General features: G+C 38.5%; 1 protein-coding gene across 4 annotated transcripts in view; it reads right to left on the bottom strand.

Annotated features, from left to right (window-relative positions):
* Positions 1–22,045, bottom strand: part of AJAP1 (adherens junctions associated protein 1) — a 194,457-nt gene extending 172,412 nt beyond the window's left edge. For all 4 annotated transcript variants that reach the window (XM_072156208.1, XM_072156206.1, XM_072156205.1 and 1 more), the window contains exon 1: positions 21,904–22,045. In XM_072156208.1, coding sequence (XP_072012309.1) covers positions 21,904–21,932 — 29 coding nt within the window. In that variant the 5' untranslated portion in view covers positions 21,933–22,045. The remainder of the gene's footprint in view (positions 1–21,903) is intronic.
* Between the last annotated feature and the right edge of the window lie 51 nt (positions 22,046–22,096).

Raw genomic sequence — 22,096 nt, 5'->3', positions numbered from 1 at the left:
CAGCCCCAGCCGGTGAACTCCAGCGCGTTTAGATGCTTTTCAGCGCAGCAGCGCCACCTGGTGGATGGCGGAGGAACTACCTTATTAAATCCCGTCCGGACCCGAATCCAGCGCAGAGAACGCGCCGCTGGATCGCGAACGGACCGGGTAAGTAAATCTGCCCCAATGTTACCAAAATATGTGATCACGAGTGGAGCCTTTGGATTGTGTTTGAGTTTTGGGCTCTGTTTTTAGGTCTTTCACTGTACATTCCAAATGGCATCTCTAACATATTCTTTGGTTTGGTATGATCACTGGGATACCAAATTAATGTAGGTTTTATTAGGTGTAAATAGATTTTTTTTTAGTTTTTATCTTTTTTTTTTTTTAAGAAATATTTTATTGGAAATAAAAAAAGGAAGTATACATGTAATTGTATATAATAAACATTTTACAATAGATTTTACAAAAAACTTAAAACCTTTTGTACCGAAAAAGGTACCATATTCTACTTAACCAACAAATTGCAACTCTTTTCTTGACATCTAAAGGAAACTTAAAAAGAGCAAAAGAATAAGCGAACATCAGCCTGTGTACATATATATCACAAATCAGGCAATGATTAGGCTACCATATTCTGACTCCAATAACTTTTTTATACTTAAGAGTACAGAGTTGGTTAATGTGTCATTTTTTTTCCAGGACGAGCTGACATTTTTATTGCTACCATTTTGGGGACTGTGCGACCTTTAGATCAGTTTTTATTTTTTTTATGTGTTGCTATATGGCAAAAAAGTGGTGATTCAGATATTTGAGCAAATTTTTCCGTTACGTGGTCACCGGCAGAAATAACTGTTTTTAAATTTTTATAGATAGGGAATTTTTGGATGCGGTAATACCTACTATGTTGTGTTTTTTTTTTACTTTTTATTTTTTATTGTTTTATATGTGTTAGGGTTTTTTTGGGACATTTTAATGAATTTCATTTTTATTTATTTTTATATTTTGTGGGTTTTTTATTTTTTTATTTTTACAATACTACTATATAAACTAGTGATCATGTGATCAGTAGTTCATACTAATGCAATGCAATACCCATGTATTGCAGTGCATTAGAAGTGCCAGCCTATGTATCTCCCATACATTCATTAGGTCCCCAGCTGTGTTGCTATGAAGATGGCACCCAGCAATAGCATTCCAGGGTGAGGGGAGGAGAGGGAGGGAGCCCCCTCCTTCTATAGGTACGTAGATCAACATTTAAAGCGGGATCTAACTGGTTAACCTGTTGCAAATAGTAGATAACTAGAAAAATATCACTGCTTTGCTCCTGAATGCTTAAAAATGATACAGGGATGATTTGGGAGACTAAACCACAAGTCCATAAGGACCTGTGGGTGGTTTAGCTTCCCAAATCACAGTGATAGGTTCCCTTTAAGCAACTTTACAAGCTGAAAATAAAAAGAATCTACAGTTTTTATATTCAAGGTTAGATTCTTTATTCATGCCATATTTTTAATGATTATTTATTCATGCTACATTTTTTCACTTTTTATGTGTATTTATTTCATTTTATAAATGCTTACTGACATGAATAAGCATGAGATGAATTTCATACAACTTCCAATATCTGAATAGGCAATTTTGCATTCAAAGGTGATGAGTCTAGAAAATGTTGCCTTTCCGCATGTTTATAATTATAAGACCGTAAGCTACATAGGCTGCTGTTGTGTACATGCCACTTGACTGAGCAAGATCAATATTTAATTAGTATTAATACATACAGTATACCTCCCGAGTATGTGATTAACCTGTACCATTTATATAGGCTCATTTATTATGAAAACTATACATTACATCAGAGGTACCATGTACAAACCTCATCCAGCTCCAAACTATTACAAATGTTACAGTTACCCATAGATTGTAAGCTCTTATGATCTGTTCTTTCATATGACAATGTTATTACTGCGTCATTTCTTATTTGGTCTGAATATGTCCCCAATATCTCTAAATATAAATATTATGGTGCTATATAAAGACTAACTATCATTATTACTCCTTAAATGAATTTCATCAAAAGTAAAAGTTGTACTTGTATTGTATATTTCTATATGCCAGAATATTTTCTCTTTTTTTGTCCTGTTATGAAAGGTCAGAATATATTTACATTTTCATGATCATTCAATGACCATTATTGGACCTCATCCCTGGTCCTTACCCTGCAGCCCTACTATGCTGAATATAAACCATCATTAATATCAATTAAGTTTATAACAAGTTAGGTTAGGTCCCGAATTATTAAATTACAGATTAGGGCAAAGGCAGGCAGAAGACATTATTTTTCAATTAAATAACACATTTTAATCCCAAACCATGGTCCCTTTGAAAACTGCTCGAGTCTCCCATTGAAACGCGCGTCAAAAATGCGCCGAAAACGCAAAAACAACGCTAACAACACGCGCGTGAAAAACGCAAAAACGCAAATTACTCCAAGGAAAAATGGAACAAAAACGCAGCCAAAACGTCAGTTTTTCACGCATTGCACCCTGACGTGAAACGCAACGCTAGTGTGCAAGAGGCCTAAGAACGTTTGCCATCTTCTGTTATAGACTCCCGACTGTCATAGTAACCGATTGCAACTCCCCTCCCGATAACATCACTGGGGGCGGCGATCAAATCTAACATGGCGGCGTGCATGTACCCGGGATTTAAATGCCTCTGTCAGGTTTTCCAGTTGCATTTCCACACAGCTGAATATCTATCAGGTGCCAGGGTTTGGACCATACGCTGGTGTGACTGATTTCTTTTTCCTCTGACTTCACAGAAATGCTACTTTTTGATTCCGTGACCTACATAAGAGGTTACATTTATTATAAAAATACCACCTTCTACTCCTTTATTTAACAGGGATATTACTCTAAATTTGCATTAATGTTTATCATAAAGTAACAGATTAAAAGGAAGATCAAGAGCAATCATGAAAGTTCCCAGAAGTTACTGAATCTTTAAAATACAATTTGCTGGCTCTGTGAACCACAGTTTCCTTTTATTATTTTTACATAAAATATCAATGAGATTTTATTTTCACACACAAAAAAGCATTAATTAGCATGTAAATCATTCTGATCAACATGCCAGCAAACAAAAATGACAAAATATATAAAAGCCTTCAAAAAATTCTAAAACAACTTTTGCTTTAAACCCTGGAAGTAACAGCCTGTAGACAATGGGGGTAATTTACTAAGGGCCCGATTCGCGTTTTCCCGACGTGTTACCCGAATATTTCCGATTTGCGCCGATTTTCCCTGAATTGCCCCGGGATTTTGACACACGCAATCGGATTGTGGCGCATCTGCGCCGGCATGCAAGCGACGGAAATGGGGGGCGTGGCCGAACGAAAACCCGACGGATTCGGAAAAAACGCCGCATTTAAAACAAAAAATTGGTCGCACGGTCATACTCACATGCACCAGGAAGAGATCAGTGAACTCCGACGCAACTCGGCGGACCTCGGCGCAGCAGCAACACCTGGTGGACATCGGGCGCAGGACCTTCATGAATCGCCGGAAGACCCGAGCGCTCGTCCGAGAAGCCGCCGGTGGAACGCGAATGGCGTAAGTAAATGTGCCCCATTATATTTACTGGATGTAATACATTTAATAATCATAATTAGAGATGAGCGAGTATACTCGTCCGAGCTTGATGCTCGTTCGAGTATTAAGGTACTCGAAACGGCTCGTTGCTCGGACGAGTATTTCCCCTGCTCGAGATCGAGCATTTAATTAAAAAAACACAGTGAAGAACAATGAAGAATAGAATAAAAACAGTGAACACAGTGAACACAGGATCATTTAAGTGAAAAACACAGTAAAGAACACAGTGAAGAATAGATTACAGATGTTCGGCACATCTGCTTACTTGTCGGAAGATACGCGCGGAACGGTGCGAACAAAATAGCATGTGAAGAACAATATATATGTGTGAAGAACACATTGAAGAACACGGTGAGCAGCACAGAGACACCGGGGAGCAGCACAGAGACACCGGGGAGCAGCACAGAGACACCGGGGAGCGGCACGGAGACATCGGGCAGCGACACGGAGCGGCACGGAGACATAGGGGCACGGAGACATAGGGGCACGGAGACATCGGGGCACGGAGACATCGGGGCACGGAGACATTGGGGCACGGTGACATCGGGCAGCGGCACGGAGACATCAGGCAGCGGCACGGAGACATCGGGGCACGGAGACATCAGGCAGCGGCACGGAGACATCGGGGCACGGAGACATCGGGGCACGGAGACATCGGGGCACGGAGACATCGGGGCACGGAGACATCGGGGCACGGTGACATTGAGCAGCGGCACGGAGACATCAGGCAGCGGCACGGAGACATCAGGCAGCGGCACGGAGACATCAGGCAGCGGCACGGAGACATCAGGCAGCGGCACGGAGACATCGGGGCACGGAGACATCGGGGCACGGAGACATCGGGGCACGGAGACATCGGGGCACGCAGACATCGGGGCACGGAGACATCGGGGCACGGAGACATCGGGGCACGGAGACATCGGGGCACGGTGACATCGGGGCACGGTGACATCGGGGCACGGAGACATCGGGCAGCGGCACGGAGACATCGGGCAGCGGCACGGAGACATCGGGGAGACTTCAGTGGAAGAAGAGCAGCGGATCCCAGGACAGCGTATCTCCCGACAAGTAAGCAGATGTGCTGAACATCTGCAATCTATTCTTCACTGTGTTTTTCACTTAAATGATCTTGTGTTCACTGTTTTTATTCTATTCTTCACTGTTCTTCACATCTGATAACTTGTCGGGAGATAATATACGCGCGGAACAGTGAAGAATAGATTGCAGATGTTTGCATACATCTGCTAACTTATCAGAAGACATTCTTTTTCAATTAATTAACACATTTTATTCCCGAACCATGGTCCCTTTGAAAAACGCTCGAGTCTCCCATTGACTTCAATGGGGCTCGTTATTCGAGACGAGCACTCGAGCATCAGGAAAAGTTCGTCTCGAATAACGAGCACCCGAGCATTTTAGTGCTCGCTCATCTCTAATCATAATGCTTTAATGTGTGGTTTAGATATCAAGTTAAATGTAATATGTATAACATAATAATAATAATTACTGTCTAATAACACAATACTTTAGTCTTTCAAACCCCCTAAGACGAAGGGATACTGTATATACAGCCTTTTTAATGCATCCAGTTAAAGGGTCTGTGTTCACTTAAAGGGAAACTGTCATTGGATATTGAAATACTCGGGTAGGGCATGAAATGTCCTTTCTAGAAATACTTCTGTGATGTGAACTCTCACCCCTTTACTTAAAAAGAATCACCACCAAAGTCACATGATCATGTGAAGATAGTAAGTTACTTTTAGAGGCTGAAGAGGATGTGTAGCTCCAGAAGCCCCTATCATCGATTCTATAGTACCCAGAATATTCAAGATAAGAATTTCACATTCCATATCACAACAGGATTGCGCTTCTTTGTACCACATAACCAGAGATACTAAAAGAAATAGCCGGGAACTGGATCTTTATCTGCAGCTTACATTGCTAACTATTTTAACGGCCTTTATCTGTAGTTCACAGACCCACAAACTGAGTTTTATCTTTGATAAGATACAAAGAACATGTTTCCAGCTACTACAGAACCAAATATAGGGCAATTCCCTTTAAACTTTTAAAAGCTACTCATATCAGACAAAACCTGACCCATCTGGGCTCTCATCAGCTTTTTTGCAATTTTTATTAATGTCATTAATCATCTAACACTATGGGGCAGTAATTGTTCCCATTACCTACTGACCTCCACTTGTCACATCTTTTGTTTTTTTTTAGGTGAGGCACATTATCAGTCCAACAATTGATGACATATTTTGCATCTCATTAGTCTCCAGTAGTGATCAGCAAACACAAACTGCAATAACAGAGGTGTGACTCAACCAAAAAAAAAAAACACAACCCCTGCCAGTAACACCCACGATTAGTGCTGAAATGGTACCAGTTCACGTTGGCATTTCCATAGGCTCCATGTGACATATGGGGAGCAATGAACCCCAGGAAAATGGAAGCGTGCGTGCTGTGACCGGATTAACATGCTTTGCCAGTGGCATTTAAAGGGCAATGCTTGAGATCAATACCGATCTCGGGTGTTCCTAGTAGGGGTGAGCTTTGGGTTACAGGTCCTCTCATCGTAGTTTCCTGGTAAAACAACTACACAATTCCCAAAAGGAACTGTCTCTGACTTACCTCGGTTGAATAGAGCCCTTTATATGTATGCTAAATGTAGGTCTTTTCCAGTTTTCTTCACATAGGTTAGAACCACCAAACAGGACAAGTTGTTAATCCAGTGTTGTGGCCTCTTCATTCCCATGGTTGGTGGTCGTCCCAGGAGTTGGGCTCAGTTGTAGGGGGGGACAGAAGACATAGTTGCACTTCAGCCCATGAACCTTAGAGGATGGTGTGTTTGTAGGTGTGAGGCTTGTATAATAATCAATACATTATAATGGGTTGGGGTGTCCCATGGAGCCATCTCTGCTAATACGAAAGTAAATATGCAGGAACATTTTGCAAAGGTCAAGAGGAAGAAGAAGCAGGAGCTCTCTAAAGTCAAGTCTTATCTTTTTCTTCTAAGAAATTCTTCTAATTGCTGTGTGTCTAAAACAAACACAACTCCATTCCATAAAGAGATAGAACTGCCGAGACATGGGAAAGGGCAAAAGCTGATGATAATCAAGGTTAACACCCGTCTCTGCTTCCCGTGGAGTATATTATGCTGATCAGATAGAATATACTGTAAACCATATAAAAGCATGGAGCATCCTGATTGTAATGGATTTGTCTTATTTGGCAGTGAGGCGATAATCTGCAATCTATCAGATGTATTTACAGTGTGAAGGATTTCTATATGCATGCATATGAGTGCTGTAATAGAATCTAGCTACACTCTGTCCTATCTGCTTATCATGACCTATATATAATAGGACAAGGAGGTGATTATTAGAGGAGGGGGGAAGTGGGAGATACAGATGAATAATTGATGATCCCTTTATCTATAACTCTATTAACCCAAACAATTTATTGAGGTAATACTAATTATAAGGGGAAAATGACAACGCATACTCAATTTCTCCATTTCCAGAACACAGGTACCATTAACACTGAGCGCGCTCTATGATGAGAATTGGAGAGGAGATTTCATCCGTCATCATGGGCTGGTGGCCATTCTTCACTCTCCTTTGTTATGGACTAGTTATAGTGGGTGGAAGATTGAGCAATTACATGGGGCACCAGACTTGATGATGTACTGTACCTTCAAAGGCAGCACTTAACATCACAAAGCTTCCTTCACTACACACATAATATAATGAGAGGAATACAAAGGTCTTGATTTCCTACCTCATGATGAAAATTATTACAGTTACTAAGGAGGTTGAATTATAATTTTCCACCAATCTCTAGTCCTTCCATTTCTTTTCAGATTTGATGCTCTGTATTTTTCTATTAGAGCCATTGTCTGACATGACTTGATATAAGTACTATAAAACTGCTAGCAAGAATGGACAAGAATGTGGTTACAATAATGTTCTATAAGAACTATACTACTGCACTGATACTGGAGAGGTTATGGTTTAGGGGTCGAACCCAGCAGATCACGGGATGTCACAGGAAGTCTTGAGTTTTGCCCCTAGGGGTCATGTGGCCCTCTGCTCTGGGTGGAAAACAGGAAACTTTATCAGGGAAAGTATAATATGCCCCTATTACAAGTATTTTGCAATATGATGAAAAAACAATTGCACTCAACATTCCCACTAGGGGCCTCAAATGCACAAGCAGAGTTACTGCATGCCATGATGGAATTCCTGAGATCTTAAAATAAAACCCGAAATTTTATTCCTGTGCCTGTGAGACAATATTATGGGAAAAGGGATTATAACTATGCTTTTTTTACTGCCCATTCTGCACAAGAACATAACTCTACTACTGCCCCCTATGTACTAGAATATAACTGCTTAATACTGCCCCCTATGTACAAAAAAATAACTATTATAATACTGCCCCCAATGTACAAGAATATAACTACTATAATACTGCCCCCAATGTACAAGAATATAACTACTATAATACTGCCTTTCTATGCACAAGAATACAACTACTATATTACTGCCCCCCTATGTACAAGAATATAACTACTATAATACTGCCCACTATGTACAAGAATATCACTATTATAATACTGCCCCCTATGTACAAGAATATAACTACTATAATACTGCCCCTATGTACAAGAATATAACTACTATGATACTGCCCACTATGTACAAGAATATAACTACTATAATACTACCCCCATGTACAAGAATATAACTACTATAATACTGCCCCCTATGTACAAAAATATAACTATTATAATACTGTCCCCTATGTACAAGAATATAACTACTATAATATTGCCCCCTATGTACAAGAATATAACTACTATAATACTACCCCCTATGTACAAGAATATCACTACTATAATACTGCCCCCTATGTACAAGAATATAACTACTATAATACTGCTCCCTATGTACAAGAATATAACTGCTATAATACTGCCGCCTATGTACAAGAATATATCTACTATAATACTGCCCCTATGTACAAGAATATAATTACTATAATACTGCCCCCTATGTACAAGAATATACCTACTATAATACTGCCCCCTATGTACAAGAATATAACTACTATAATACTGCCCCCTATGTACAAGAATATAACTATTATAATACTGTCCCCTATGTACAAGAATATAACTACTATAATACTGCCCCCTATGTATAAGAATATAACTACTATAATACTGCCCCCTATGTACAGGAATATAACTACTATAATACTGCCCCTATGTACAAGAATATAACTACTATAATACTGCCTCCTATGTACAAGAATATAACTATTATAATACTGTCCCCTATGTACAAGAATATACCTACTATAATACTGCCCCCTATGTACAAGAATATAACTACTATAATACTGCCCCCTATGTACAAGAATATAACTATTATAATACTGTCCCCTATGTACAAGAATATAACTATTATAATACTGCCCCCTATGTACAAGAATATAACTACAATAATACTGCCCCCTATGTACAAGAATATAACTATTATAATACTGTCCCCCTATGTACAAGAATATAACTACTATAATACTGCCCCCTATGTACAAGAATATAACTACTATAATACTGCCCCTATGTACAAGAATATAACTACTATAATACTGCCCCCTATGTACAACAATTTAACCACTATATCTGGTATATTTATTTTTGATATTCCCAATATAATATCACATTGTAGTTCATGAATAAGAGGGTCTTGTAGTTTCTTGTGAAGGTTAATGTATCTTATCTGTGGACAATGACAATTTACCTTGAAGAGTATACAAATAAAACCTTACAGGCTACAGGGTAATACCATACCATGTATCCACATGAAAAGACTGGAAACCAACCTCTGGAACATTCAGTACAAGTTACAATGGTACAAGGCCGGGCAGCAGTATTACTTCTATAGAAACCTATACAATACTGAAGAGGAACACATATTTAGTAGAGTCTTTTATCTCACATTATGAGCTATACGATAGAAGATACAGTAGAAATCTATTATCCTTCCATTGCTTTACTGACACTTTGAACTATAATTTTTTTAAAGACTTTGAAAATATGTGCTAAGAAATCAGGAATTACTAATCTTTTATAGCTTACTACTCTCTTTATCATGACACTCCCTGTCTAAATACTGGTATACAAGGGGTTGTTGCCGGGACCTAGGTTGTGGACCAAGGTCCAGGCGCAGGGTATAGTGCACTCCTATGACAGGCCAAATGCACCCATACCGTCGGGTATTTATCAGGATGCCAGAGCCTCCTGATATATGTGGAGATCCAGCGGCAGGGTTTAAATAATAAGCTGGCTCAATATGCACCATCATATGATACATCCGCCCTTTTATATTTAGAACATGGCTATTCTCATGGAAGTATCCCAACAATATTTTTCAGCACATTTTACACATATACCTGGCTTAGTGGGCAAGGTGTTTGGCGTCTTTTGATTTTAAGGATTTGATATGCGCGCTTTTTAAATGCTTTTTGTGAGTATATACAATAAATTGTTTGTACCCTTTATCCTGGCGTTCTACACTATTTTTCCGCAATCTCCGATACAGGGACGATGGTGAACCTCGGGCACGAGAGTGAGAAGGGGTGCACGCTTCGGTCCAGTAAGTGGAGATGGGGAAAAGGACGCTGAACCCAGGAGACCTCTATTCCTAACCTGAAGAAAAGGGGTGGTGAGATTCCTCATGACGGAATGTGAATAGGAGCCTATTGTGGAGTAGAGCACTGACACTTTTTTTGCTTATTTTACTGAAATAACTTGTTCTCATAAAGTAATATCATTGCACTGACCATCTAGATGGCTTTCTACACTCTATTTATCAAATTATGAAAACAGAAATATTTCTATATCTATTGTTGTAAACTCCTGCAGTCACATGAATGAAGCAAATCTGAGATCAAATCTACCTAATGGTCTGTAAAAGTATTTTCCCACCATAACAGCGACTATTATGCTAAGCTGTGCAGAGAGCATTTTCTTGTTCTATCCCTAGGCGGACAACCTACTTAGTAAATGAACGTTGCATATGCTCCATGTATTATATATTAATGTTTATCCATAGCATTTACGGTACATGTCAGGGGACTTTGATATTAAGAAATTCTGCATAGGAAGGTCTAAACCAAACGTGGATCTGGCAGACGATGGAGGAGTAAAATGACATAAACATATGCCGATCACTCGTTCTGTCCTCATTCAGTGTTCTGATGGGAGAACAGTCATGATGAAAACCTACTCAGGCTCTGTTCATTATAGAAACATGTATAATGCCAGGACCTTAGATAGTATTCATGAATATGAGATCAAAGTCCTGGCAGGGCAATTGTTCATGGACAGATAGAGATAATATTAATAATAATAATTCTTTATTTATATAGTGCACATCGCTGCACAGAGCATATCAAATTGATCCCTGTCCCCATGGGGCTCACAATCTAATCAACCTACCAGCATGTTTTTGGAGTATGGGAGGAAACCGGAGGACCTGGAGGAAACCCACACAAACACGGAGAGGGCATACAAACTCTTTGCAGATGTTGACCTGGGTGGGATTCGAACCCAGAACCCCAGTGCTGCAAGGCTGTAGTGCTACTCACTCATCCACCGTGCCACCACAGAGAATGACCCTCCCTCTGCAGCCATTTTATGTTCAGGAATGTCTGTTTGATAAGGTATAAGACAGGAGGCTTCACTTTACATATGAAGAAAGAGGAGCAGAATTATTACCCAATTATCAACCAATATCCTGCTCCCCCCACACTTACACACACATTACACAAAACATGAGAAAACCCTTTAAATCAACCCCAACCCTTTAAATCAGCTCCAGAGGAGTATGAACTGTGTTTTTCAGAAAAAAAAAATGTGGCCCTGCTATAAGTGCAGAGTTTATCGTAAGTAATTCACAATCCCTGTATTGTATTATATTGTATTTTACAGGGCTTTTATACTATTTAATCCTCCATTATACCTTATTCACGTTCATGGTGTAGTCACTGCTACTTTAACAATAAACCATGTATTGCACTGATTTATTGATTGCAGGTTTTCAATTATTCAGGCTGTAGACTTGATCTGCTGAGTACACAACAAACCCAATAATCAAGAATAAAGCGGAGGACAGTGAGCCGTGTATGGTGTACTTGTAACAAGTTCAGTAACCACAGGGCCTGGAGCTAAATCAAATCACCAGCACCCCCAAAGGACACAGCATATAAAATATATATATACAGGTTATAGTAGTAAATAAATACTGATGTAGCAGAGCTGAGAGTACCTTATGGCTCAATGCATGGAACATTTCTATGAGCAATCTGTGGGTTCACAGTGGACTACAGTTACTCCGACACCAGAAAGCACAACTCTGTTTTAGAACTCTGTTCATTTTTAAGGGTTCTATGATTGTCTTCTATAAAGGAAATTTACTATTAAAATCAAGCTTGATAAACCAGGAACACTTAGATCCAGGCACCGTGACTGGGGTAATCTTCTTATATTTGTTATCTATGGTGTTACCAGAGCCTTTCGGTGCTGTAAATTCCCAGGCTGTTACCCTGTCCCCTTCTTCCCCCATTCCCCTAGCACTTGCTCCCTCCCTTTGCCTGATGTAATCTCATAAAGTGAGAGGGGTAAATACTCTTGTACAGTGTAGTGCTCTGGTAACACCCCCAGGAGCCCTTCATGCTTATCAACATGATTTTAAACTGTGCTTTTAGAAGGAAAGAGGCCATGGATGACAAATATAAGAAGATTTCCACGGTCACGGTGCCTGGATCGATGAGTAAGTGTCCCTGGTTTATCATGATGGATTTTGATGGTAGATTTTCTTTTTGGGGAGACGATAATGGTCATAGTTATAAAGGTTATTGGTACATGCTTAAATTGGCATTTCAAAGCGACAGCTACAAAGTGTATGGGGGAGGTGTGAATCACTTGAATAACCATTCTATCTCCATTCACAAATAGTTAAAGTTTAATGTGGCACACTTACTAAGGCCCTTGCTCCAGTTTTCTGTCAGACTTTGTACGTTTTTTTAGGTACAAACTGCTTATACAGGTATTTTAGAAGTGTCTGCACCACAGTTGTGTTGCACAAGACCTTTTTGTGGCACGGCTGCACTTGGCATCATGCGACACAAATTAGGGGGCATTCCGGTGCTCAGTAGGACTGTGCGCCTGATTTATCATAACCTATCTTTCAACCCCCGAACAAAAAGGGGTGAAAAAGACCAACATGACCAGCCGGAAAACATTGATAGTCATACAAAGTATAAATTTTATTGGGTCAAATGACAACAAAAGTGGTTAAAAGTGAACCCACTATGAGAGGGGACACAAGCAAGAGTTGCATCGCAGGCAACTGATCATAACACCTAGATAAATGGTATTGTAAAGACAACAATGGCCAAATGAGGGTGTAAAAACAGTCATAATGGGAAGCGTGGAAAATAAAGAATTGGTTACCTAATAATCAATACATAAGAACCTTGTAACGAGCTTACCCATATTGTGATCGTTGCCCAGGATAGCAGCTATCCTGGGCAACGATCACAATATGGGTAAGCTCGTTACAAGGTTCTTATGTATTGATTATTAGGTAACCAATTCTTTATTTTCCACGCTTCCCATTATGACTGTTTTTACACCCTCATTTGGCCATTGTTGTCTTTACAATACCATTTATCTAGGTGTTATGATCAGTTGCCTGCGATGCAACTCTTGCTTGTGTCCCCTCTCATAGTGGGTTCACTTTTAACCACTTTTGTTGTCATTTGACCCAATAAAATTTATACTTGTACATGTTGGTCTTTTTCACCCCTTTTTGTTCGGGGGTTGAAAGATAGGTTTTGATTAATGTTTTCCAACAAGCCCCATGCGGTATATTACAGGGAAGGCTAATTACGTTATCGTGGATTCTTTGCACTAGCAATCCTCATTACCTTGTTTTCTCCCCTTCCCTATAGTGTGTGTTCAACTTCAGTTAAAAAAGCCTGATTTATCATGCAAAGAAGTGTGTCGCATGCCCCATGTTAAAGGTGAACCAAAAAAAAGTTGTAGCACTCTGCCCGTTCAGTGTGGGGGCACCAGATTCATGAAGAACATGCACCAGAAATCCTGAATCCAGCACCCCCTGCACTATACACAGGCAAACTGCATTTAGTGCAGTTTGTACTATTAGTAAATGTGCTCCTGTAAGTTTAGACTAATCCACTTGAAAATCCACCAGATTTATAACAGTGGATATGACATCTTTTGAATTTATCTTAGATAGTATATCACCTACTGGTTGGCTCAGCTCTTGCCAGTATTGTTTGATGAATATTTGTACGTGTGGTTGCAATCTTTCCACCCCTTTTTTCCTTTTTTAAGCCACACTCAACTACTAGATAAGCCAAAGGGAGTTGTCCCAAGTATTAAAGTTACAGGATAAGGGATAATTAGCTGATCATTGATGGTCTGACTCAATGATCATGAGAATGGGACCCCCAGCTCTCCAGGGAATGGAAGTCTCACTAATGGGTGGATGGTCAGGACAAGCACGAGCGCTGCCGCTCCATTCCTTGTCTATGGCAGTTGTCATATCTATGGGGGGCACTTATCAATGATTCATATCCCGTGAATAAGAAAGCGTTTACTTATACTTGAATATCCCTATATTAAGTATTCTTATCTTAAAGGAGAAAGCAGAAATTACTTTATTTTCCAAGGTCATTTAATACCCTTCATTAAACCATTACAGGAGGTGTTTCTTATGTAGGTTTGACGGTAAAACTATCTCCTATGTTCCACAAAAGCGCAACATCAAAAAAGAGAGAGCCCTTCACTCGACTAAATGGCTACTATAACCGAGCATTTATCAGACTCTTCAGAGGCCGCAGCGTACAACCTCCCTGCATCTTTAGCAATTATAACTGTCTCTACCTTATCGTCTGGTGCCAGTCAGCAGTGACCTAAGGCATGTCTCCTAGTGACATGTGATGACATACTGTCAGGACTAAGCACGAGGTGGGAGGCATCACAGCCAGCGCTTCTGCTGAATCGGCAGCTTCCACGAAGATACAAGACAATGCTGGAGATTAAAAATAAAATCGGACTTTTTAATGTACTTGAATCCTCCTTCCTGTAACTTTACTGAAGGGCAGAGAATTTTTTTTCTGAAAACATTGATTAAATGCGGGTCTCGGAGTACCACACGTTTAGATAACCCCCCAAGTTGGACACAGTTGCTAAGTGCTGGGGGGGAGAAGGATTTTTAAAATTTTTGAAAAACTGTTCCACTGTAATTTATGAAGATGGGATTAAGCTGCAATACCAGGGGCAGCCTCTAAGCAAGAGTGGTGCTGTTTAAGGGTACAAGCAATTCATTCAGAACTTTTGTTTTTGTATGAGGCAAGAAACGTAAATTGTTTTATTTTTACTTTAGAAATAGGGACATATAAAGACTGAAAACTCGTTGGATCATCATTGGGAAAGATAAAACTCATGACTACAAAAGTGATGAAAGAGAAAATCCCATGGCTTCAGACTAAAGGACCCTCCATCAGCAATGATATTAAGTTAAGAAGCTCTTAAGATAATCAGCCGGATCTATATCGTGTAGAAATGATCAATATTGTTCTGAAAAGGGTTGTCTTAAAGGGATATTCCCACTTCGGTAAATCAATGTTATTCTTTGTATGATGAAAAATTAAACAATTTTCCATGATACTTTTTGTATCAATTCCTTGTGGTTTTCTAGATCTCTGCTTGCTTTCCTTCTATAGAAAAGCTTCTATGTTTAAGATTAGACTACTTCCTTTGGACAGAAATCTGATCAAAACTCTTTAGTATCATAATCAGAGTTACATCATCCAGGGCACGTGGAGGTCTTACTTTATAGTGCTTTGAAAGACTTCCACCTGTTCTCTATGTTAAACCACTCCTGGTTTTAACTTACAATAACTGGAGGAAATAACTGAAAACCTAAAAGATGTGGACTTACCTGTTTTACTTTAGTTTTGGACTTTAAAACATTAAAAGACATCTACCACCAGGATAAAGATTGTAAACCAAGCACACTTACATGCTGGTGTGTCGCCCCTGTTTTTTTTTTTTTTTTTTTACAAAAAAAGGCTTTATAAATTATGCAATTTAGCCTGAGGGGCATATTTGCTTAACTTTTACAGGTGCGCGACTCCTTAATATCATAGAGAGTAATCAGAGCTGTGGGTTATAATTAGCCACGCACTTGCGTGACCAGGGTCAGATTTCTGTCCACTGGAAAAAGACAATTAAGCTTTCTAAAGGAGGCTAGCAAGCAGAGATGTAGAAAAGAAAATATATTGGAAAATATATATAAAGAAAATATATTGGAAAATTGTATAACAAAAAAACATATTTTCAAGAAAAATAAAATATGCATTATTTTACTGATCCTTACCTTTACCTTTGCAATTTTGCTGACCAATATTTCCAGCTTGTCAAGAGGGGCCAGGAATTAGAGAGTCACAAGGGAATCAAGAAGCATCAACACAGCAGCAGTGGCTGAGATAAATTTTACCTTTTTGAAAATTATCCCCAGGTAAACACTTTAATTGTTATTTTAAATAGTCAAAATCTTACAATTCCTCATTCTGAGGTCTAAACTTTACAAGGGAACTGCAGCGCTTTGCCCCTGAAACATGGTAGCTAATGCCCATTTCCTACATAGCAAGCTGATAAATGGTAGACTTGTGGCAGATTTGCATTGTGTCCTATACAGGCGGTCCCCGACTTAAGAACATCTGACTTACAGCTGTAACAGTTATCACAGGTGCCTGCAATCAAACTTTATTGTTAATCCTGATTCTTATGACGACCCAACATTTTTAAAATCCAATTCTCACAGGGACCAAAAAAAATTATCTCTGGGGTTACAATTATAAAATATACAGTTCCGAATTAAATACAAATTCAACTTAAGAACAAACCTATAGAACCCATCTTGTACGTAACCCAGGGACAGTCTTTAATTATTTTAATCTTAGTTCAAACACTAAAATAAGCATGTAAGGATCACTTCACATCTCCTTTAGGTCTTCGGTTACTTTCTTCAGATATTGTGAGCCAAAACCAGAAGTGGTAGACAACACAGGGCAGGTGGAAGTCTTTCTATTATACCTTGTATTCCATGGAAAGACTTGAGCTTGTTCTGTGTCTCCAACAGCTCCTGTTTTTGGCTTACAATAACTGAAGACCTTGCCTGTTTTAGTTTAGAACATTATGATTGGACTAATTATTGGCCCCAATGCAAATCTGCCATTGTGCCACTCACAGAGATGTGAATTGGGCCTAAGCAGCAAGTTAAAACAAACACCGAGGAGAAAAAGTTACAAAGTTTCTGAGACTAATGGGTTAGGATGGATAAGTCATGTTTATACTGATATGGGGGGACTCCTATAAAACAATTGCTGGTCCTGTTTCTACGGATCGGTTGTGTTGAGGTGTGGATCTGATTCTTTATGTTATGAGAAAAATTCAATGAAGGGAAAAAGAAAAAGTAGAAAAAGAAGAAAAGAAAAAGAAGAACAAAAGAAAAAAAACCCACACATTTCTAAAGACTTGGCTTTCCTCTGTATGTATTTTGTGGTCAAATCACTTTTTATGATTTTCTCTAATAATCTTTTAGATGATTTATAAGAAAACCAAAAAACGTTCAGGGGAGGTCAGAGGAGTTGATATGGAGCACTATAGATCAGATGTTATATTTATCATATAGGGATGACATTTATGGGAAGATTTGATGCCACTATATCCATGGCCACCATTAGACCTTATTGTCCATTTTTCAGCTGACCAATAGGTATAATTCAAGGATGAATCAGAGGTTCTACTCCATCCAGCCAACAGTTATTTTATATTTACAACCAAATAATACATTGATCTCTACCTTGTAGACCTTATTGTTATGCTGTGGTTGTGGTCTTCTATTTTATGAATGGTTATGGTTTGCTACATTCTTGTTCTAATATTGACCTAAGAGATCGAATTTTATGATAATGCTAATGTCAATGGTATTAAACCCCCAAACCATGTACAAGGAAGGTGTGCAAGTGTGAGATAAACCTTTACAAGATGTGTACAAAGGTTTTATGGGACGTGTTAATGAGGCCATGTTAGAAGACCGGTCTATAATCATCATTGAACTGTAGTTTTTATATTCTCAATAAAGTTACAATTATCTGACCCTCAGTGTTATAGGTTCCCATGTAGTACTTTGAAATGTTATGTGGATGCCATAAAATGTCCTGTGCGTTGTATAAATCCCATATCTAGGTGGACCTAACAGGAAGCATGACATTCTACAGCACACATTTTGTCTATATGACTAGATTTTCAGGCTGAAGAATCATACAACGTTCTGAATCTCCAGATAAGATCTTTATCTATCAGCCTGCCAGGAGACATAAGGGAAGGTGCAACTCTTGCTCTGAAGGACCTTGCCAAAGGTTTCCAATTAAAATGATGTCTTGTGTCAGTTATCCTGTGGGCTGCTGCAGGGAAAATGAATAGTTGGAGGAACTTGCCAAGTTGCTCCATAGTCTACGGGTGACCTCTGGGGGTAGCAGAAGCTGAACACCTTGTCAAGAGCTTATTATCAGGGGTCACTTGTAATAAAATAGATTTACCAAACGTAAAGAAAAAACAACTCAAAAATAAAGTGCTTGAAGTATGATTCTACCATCATATATAGACCACAGAAGTGACCACACTGAAGTAACAAGAGAAAGAAAATGTAGACATCATACCTTTCAGATGAGGAGGGTGCCCACAGTTCATTGACCATGGTGATAGTCCAAATGTAATGCAATAACTAGTAAAAGGACTGCAGTACAGCACAAGGTGAAGTGCTACTCCTCCAAGTGTTTTATTCATCACACAGCATTGTTTCGACTACAAGGTCAAGCATGACCAACGCTGAACCAATACCTCCACCATACTATTTTTTACCACATGAGTAGTCATAAGCCCCCAGTCAAGCAGAGAAATAGGCTAGTTTAATATCTTGGAGTATGAAAGGCTTCCATATTTTAAACCATTCCTAAAATAGGACTTTTAGTTCTAATAGTAACAAAGTTCTAAATTGTTTGTAGAGGATTTTCTTTGTAATCTAAAAGCGCCAACAATTCTCATTATATGAGGCTTATTCACAGGAGGAATCATGGCAGAAACTCCTGGGGTTCTGCATTGACATAGTGTAGTGGTAAGAAAGTAGGTGTTTTGGGGATCAGATTTTCAGGCAGATGTTTAGGTGAACCAAGTCTTGAGCTCCAGAACACGAGTACCTAAGCATTACACTATTAATATCAATGGGCTATGTCTGTAATGTAGGACTAGTTCTCCAAAGGAGAAGAGAAGTCTTTGTGAATTCTGTGCGTTCTAACCAAGACATGAGAGTCCAGACCCTCTTTTATTAACTCTTTGTGGCAATATACCTTAGGGAACAACCCTAATGTATGCATTTAATATAAATGATCTTACACCTGGAATTTGCTACTGTCCAATTTCTGTTTCTCTCTTCATTTCACCAAACTCTGAACCAAATGTGACTCTAATATACAAATTGCAGTGATTATTTGTAAGTCATTGAAGCGTTTTGATATTTTGTTACATATCTAATAACCCAGCACTTATGTAACCAATGATACCAGATCAAAGTAATATGAGGCATAAATTCCTGTAGCCTATCCAATGATCAATATATATTTCAATTCTCTGGCCTGGGGGACTGACAAGGGACTACAATAACATCTTGAATCTGACAGGCCAGATGCATAAATCTGCATAACCACTATGAGATGAAGGATACTAGCATATTTCATCTAAGCATTATTCTTTAGACTGGAAGGAGTGTTATATACTCTTCTCTGAACATCCAGTAATCCAGAATTCTGATAATTCAGCACTTTTCAGGCATTTTCACTGATATTGGAAGATTAGATTTTGTTTGCTTCATTTTACATTACCAGATTGGTGTAAAACAAAAGTTTTGTAATACTGAGGATTGTTTTAGATAGAAAGATAAAAAATAGTATATATATATATGTATGATAGATCGCTTTAAAAAAGGTGGTAACACACCGAAACGTTGCTGGGTTTGGAGTAAACCCTTCCTGTCTTCACTTTTGAATTTGGAGTGTTGATTCATTTTTTGGTAGATATATATTCTATTATAGATACATGAGGGGTTTTAGATTGATAGATAGATATGAGATATATATTGGATAGATAGATAGATAGATGATAGATAGATGATAGATAGATAGATAGATAGATAGATAGATAGATAGATAGATAGATGATGGATAGATAAAAAGATAAATAGATAGATATGAGATAGATATGAGATAGATATGAGATAGATATGAGATAGATAGATAGATAGATAGATAGATAGATAGATAGATAGATAGATATGAGATAGATAGATAAATAGATAGATAGATAGAGAGATACATACATAGATAGATAGATAGATAGATAGATAGATATGAGATAGATATGAGATAGATAGATAGATAGATATGAGATAGATCGATATGAGATAGATAGATAGATAGATAGATAGATAGATAGGAGATAGATAGATAGGAGATAGATTTAGTGTGATTTAGACAAACACCTCTCTCCAGTTGCCTCTAATTGGCGATCTCTCTGTATCCGTGAGTCATTGAAAAATGACTCCTTAAATAACAGACAGCAAGTCAATAACTGTTATTTTGACTCTTTGCAGGTTATCTCTATCTTATCTTATTTTTGAATAAGTTATTTTGTCAATCTGATACATATTTCAATCTAAATATATATTAAGAATACCTAAAGTAAATTTGTTGATTAAGAAAATAACAAATAAATAAAAAAATGCCCAAAGTTTTCCCAAAAATGCCCAAAATATGAATGCACATGCCACTTTCTATGCCATTGGAGACCGCTGTCCAAAGGATTTATGCAACTCCTCTGTACCTGAATCCTCTTCATGAATCCCATATTTCTGTGTCTCTGTTCCTGTCCACTCTAATTCCCTCAGTTCACTGAATCCAGTGATGTTTAGAGGATAACAGTCATTTGCTTTGGCAGTTGCACTTTTTGTAAGAGCATTTGTTCCCCTATTAGGTGGCACACAACAGAAATGGTTTCAAATTAACATATATATCTATATCTATGAAGAATTGTAGATATATATATTTATACAGAATAGGGAAAACTCAACAGAAAAGAATTTTACAATCTGCCATGAGAGATATTTTCCTGGAGTCTATCGCACCCTAGTGGCGAAAAGTGAAACAACATGTTTGTTTCAAACTTGGAAAAAACAGTATCAGAAAGATGTTGTGTTACCTATTATTAACCTTGACAGATTACAAATATCACACTCAGTTTTTCTATAGTAGACTTATCTGTAGAGTCATTAATCTATAAGCAGACTTATAGAGATTCCTTAAAGTAACATACACTCAGGTCTAGTTATAACTTTAGAGTAAAATTGCAATGCACAATCTATGATGACACCTAGGTTTTGCTACAGACAAAAATGTAAACCTTCTGTATATACCCAAAATGCATTCACCATGACTAAACAGCAAATGCAATACCCTGGGAATACTTAATGAGTATTATAGGGAAAGACATTGGATTATAAGACAAGAATCTATGTATAGATACTTATTCTGCCACTGTCTGTATAGACATGACAGCATGCAGACAGGGAGCACTTATAGCATGTATGCCACAGGTATACCCAGTCCTGTATGCCCCCCACAGCTCATGTGACCTTGACAGAACATTGCTTTACATGAGTGAGTCAATGGTTGGAGTAATAACCTAGTATATCATAAAGATCACAATAACATTACATTCTGTCCAAGTTCTCTCTAAGACAGAGGTCAAGGCAACTCATGTCAATGCTTGTTCTCTATTGCATCGCTAATAGTACAAGTCCACTACTGTACTAATAATATTTACTAGCCAAATCACGTCCAGTATGAGCCCTGGAAGGGGTAAAGCAACTTGCCTTCAGTACTGAATAGGTTAATCAACATCCATTAACATTCTATGTGAATAAAGAGCAATCCTTATTTCTTGCAGACATCATTCAGTCCTTTGCAAAAGTCTACACCCCCCCCCCTCTTCTTATTACATGACATAATATAATGTAGGTTCATTGTCAATGTCCCTTCTTCTTACCTGATTCCTAAAAGCTCTTTAATCCACATGGTCACGTTTCTATGGATCAGATCTTCATGCACTTATCCATCTGTGCTGCTTCCAGAATAGGATGTGATTGTACAAGATACAGAATGACTATTCACTACAATATATGTAGGATATTTGCAAAAAACAAAGCAGAGATATTCCTTGGAGATGTGTTCTAGCTGTT

This window comes from Engystomops pustulosus, chromosome 6 (assembly GCF_040894005.1).
Source record: "Engystomops pustulosus chromosome 6, aEngPut4.maternal, whole genome shotgun sequence".
NCBI classification, from domain to species: Eukaryota; Metazoa; Chordata; class Amphibia; order Anura; family Leptodactylidae; genus Engystomops; species Engystomops pustulosus.
The sequence above is the reverse complement of the archived record's forward strand: the minus strand, read 5'-3'. Positions and strand labels throughout refer to the sequence as shown.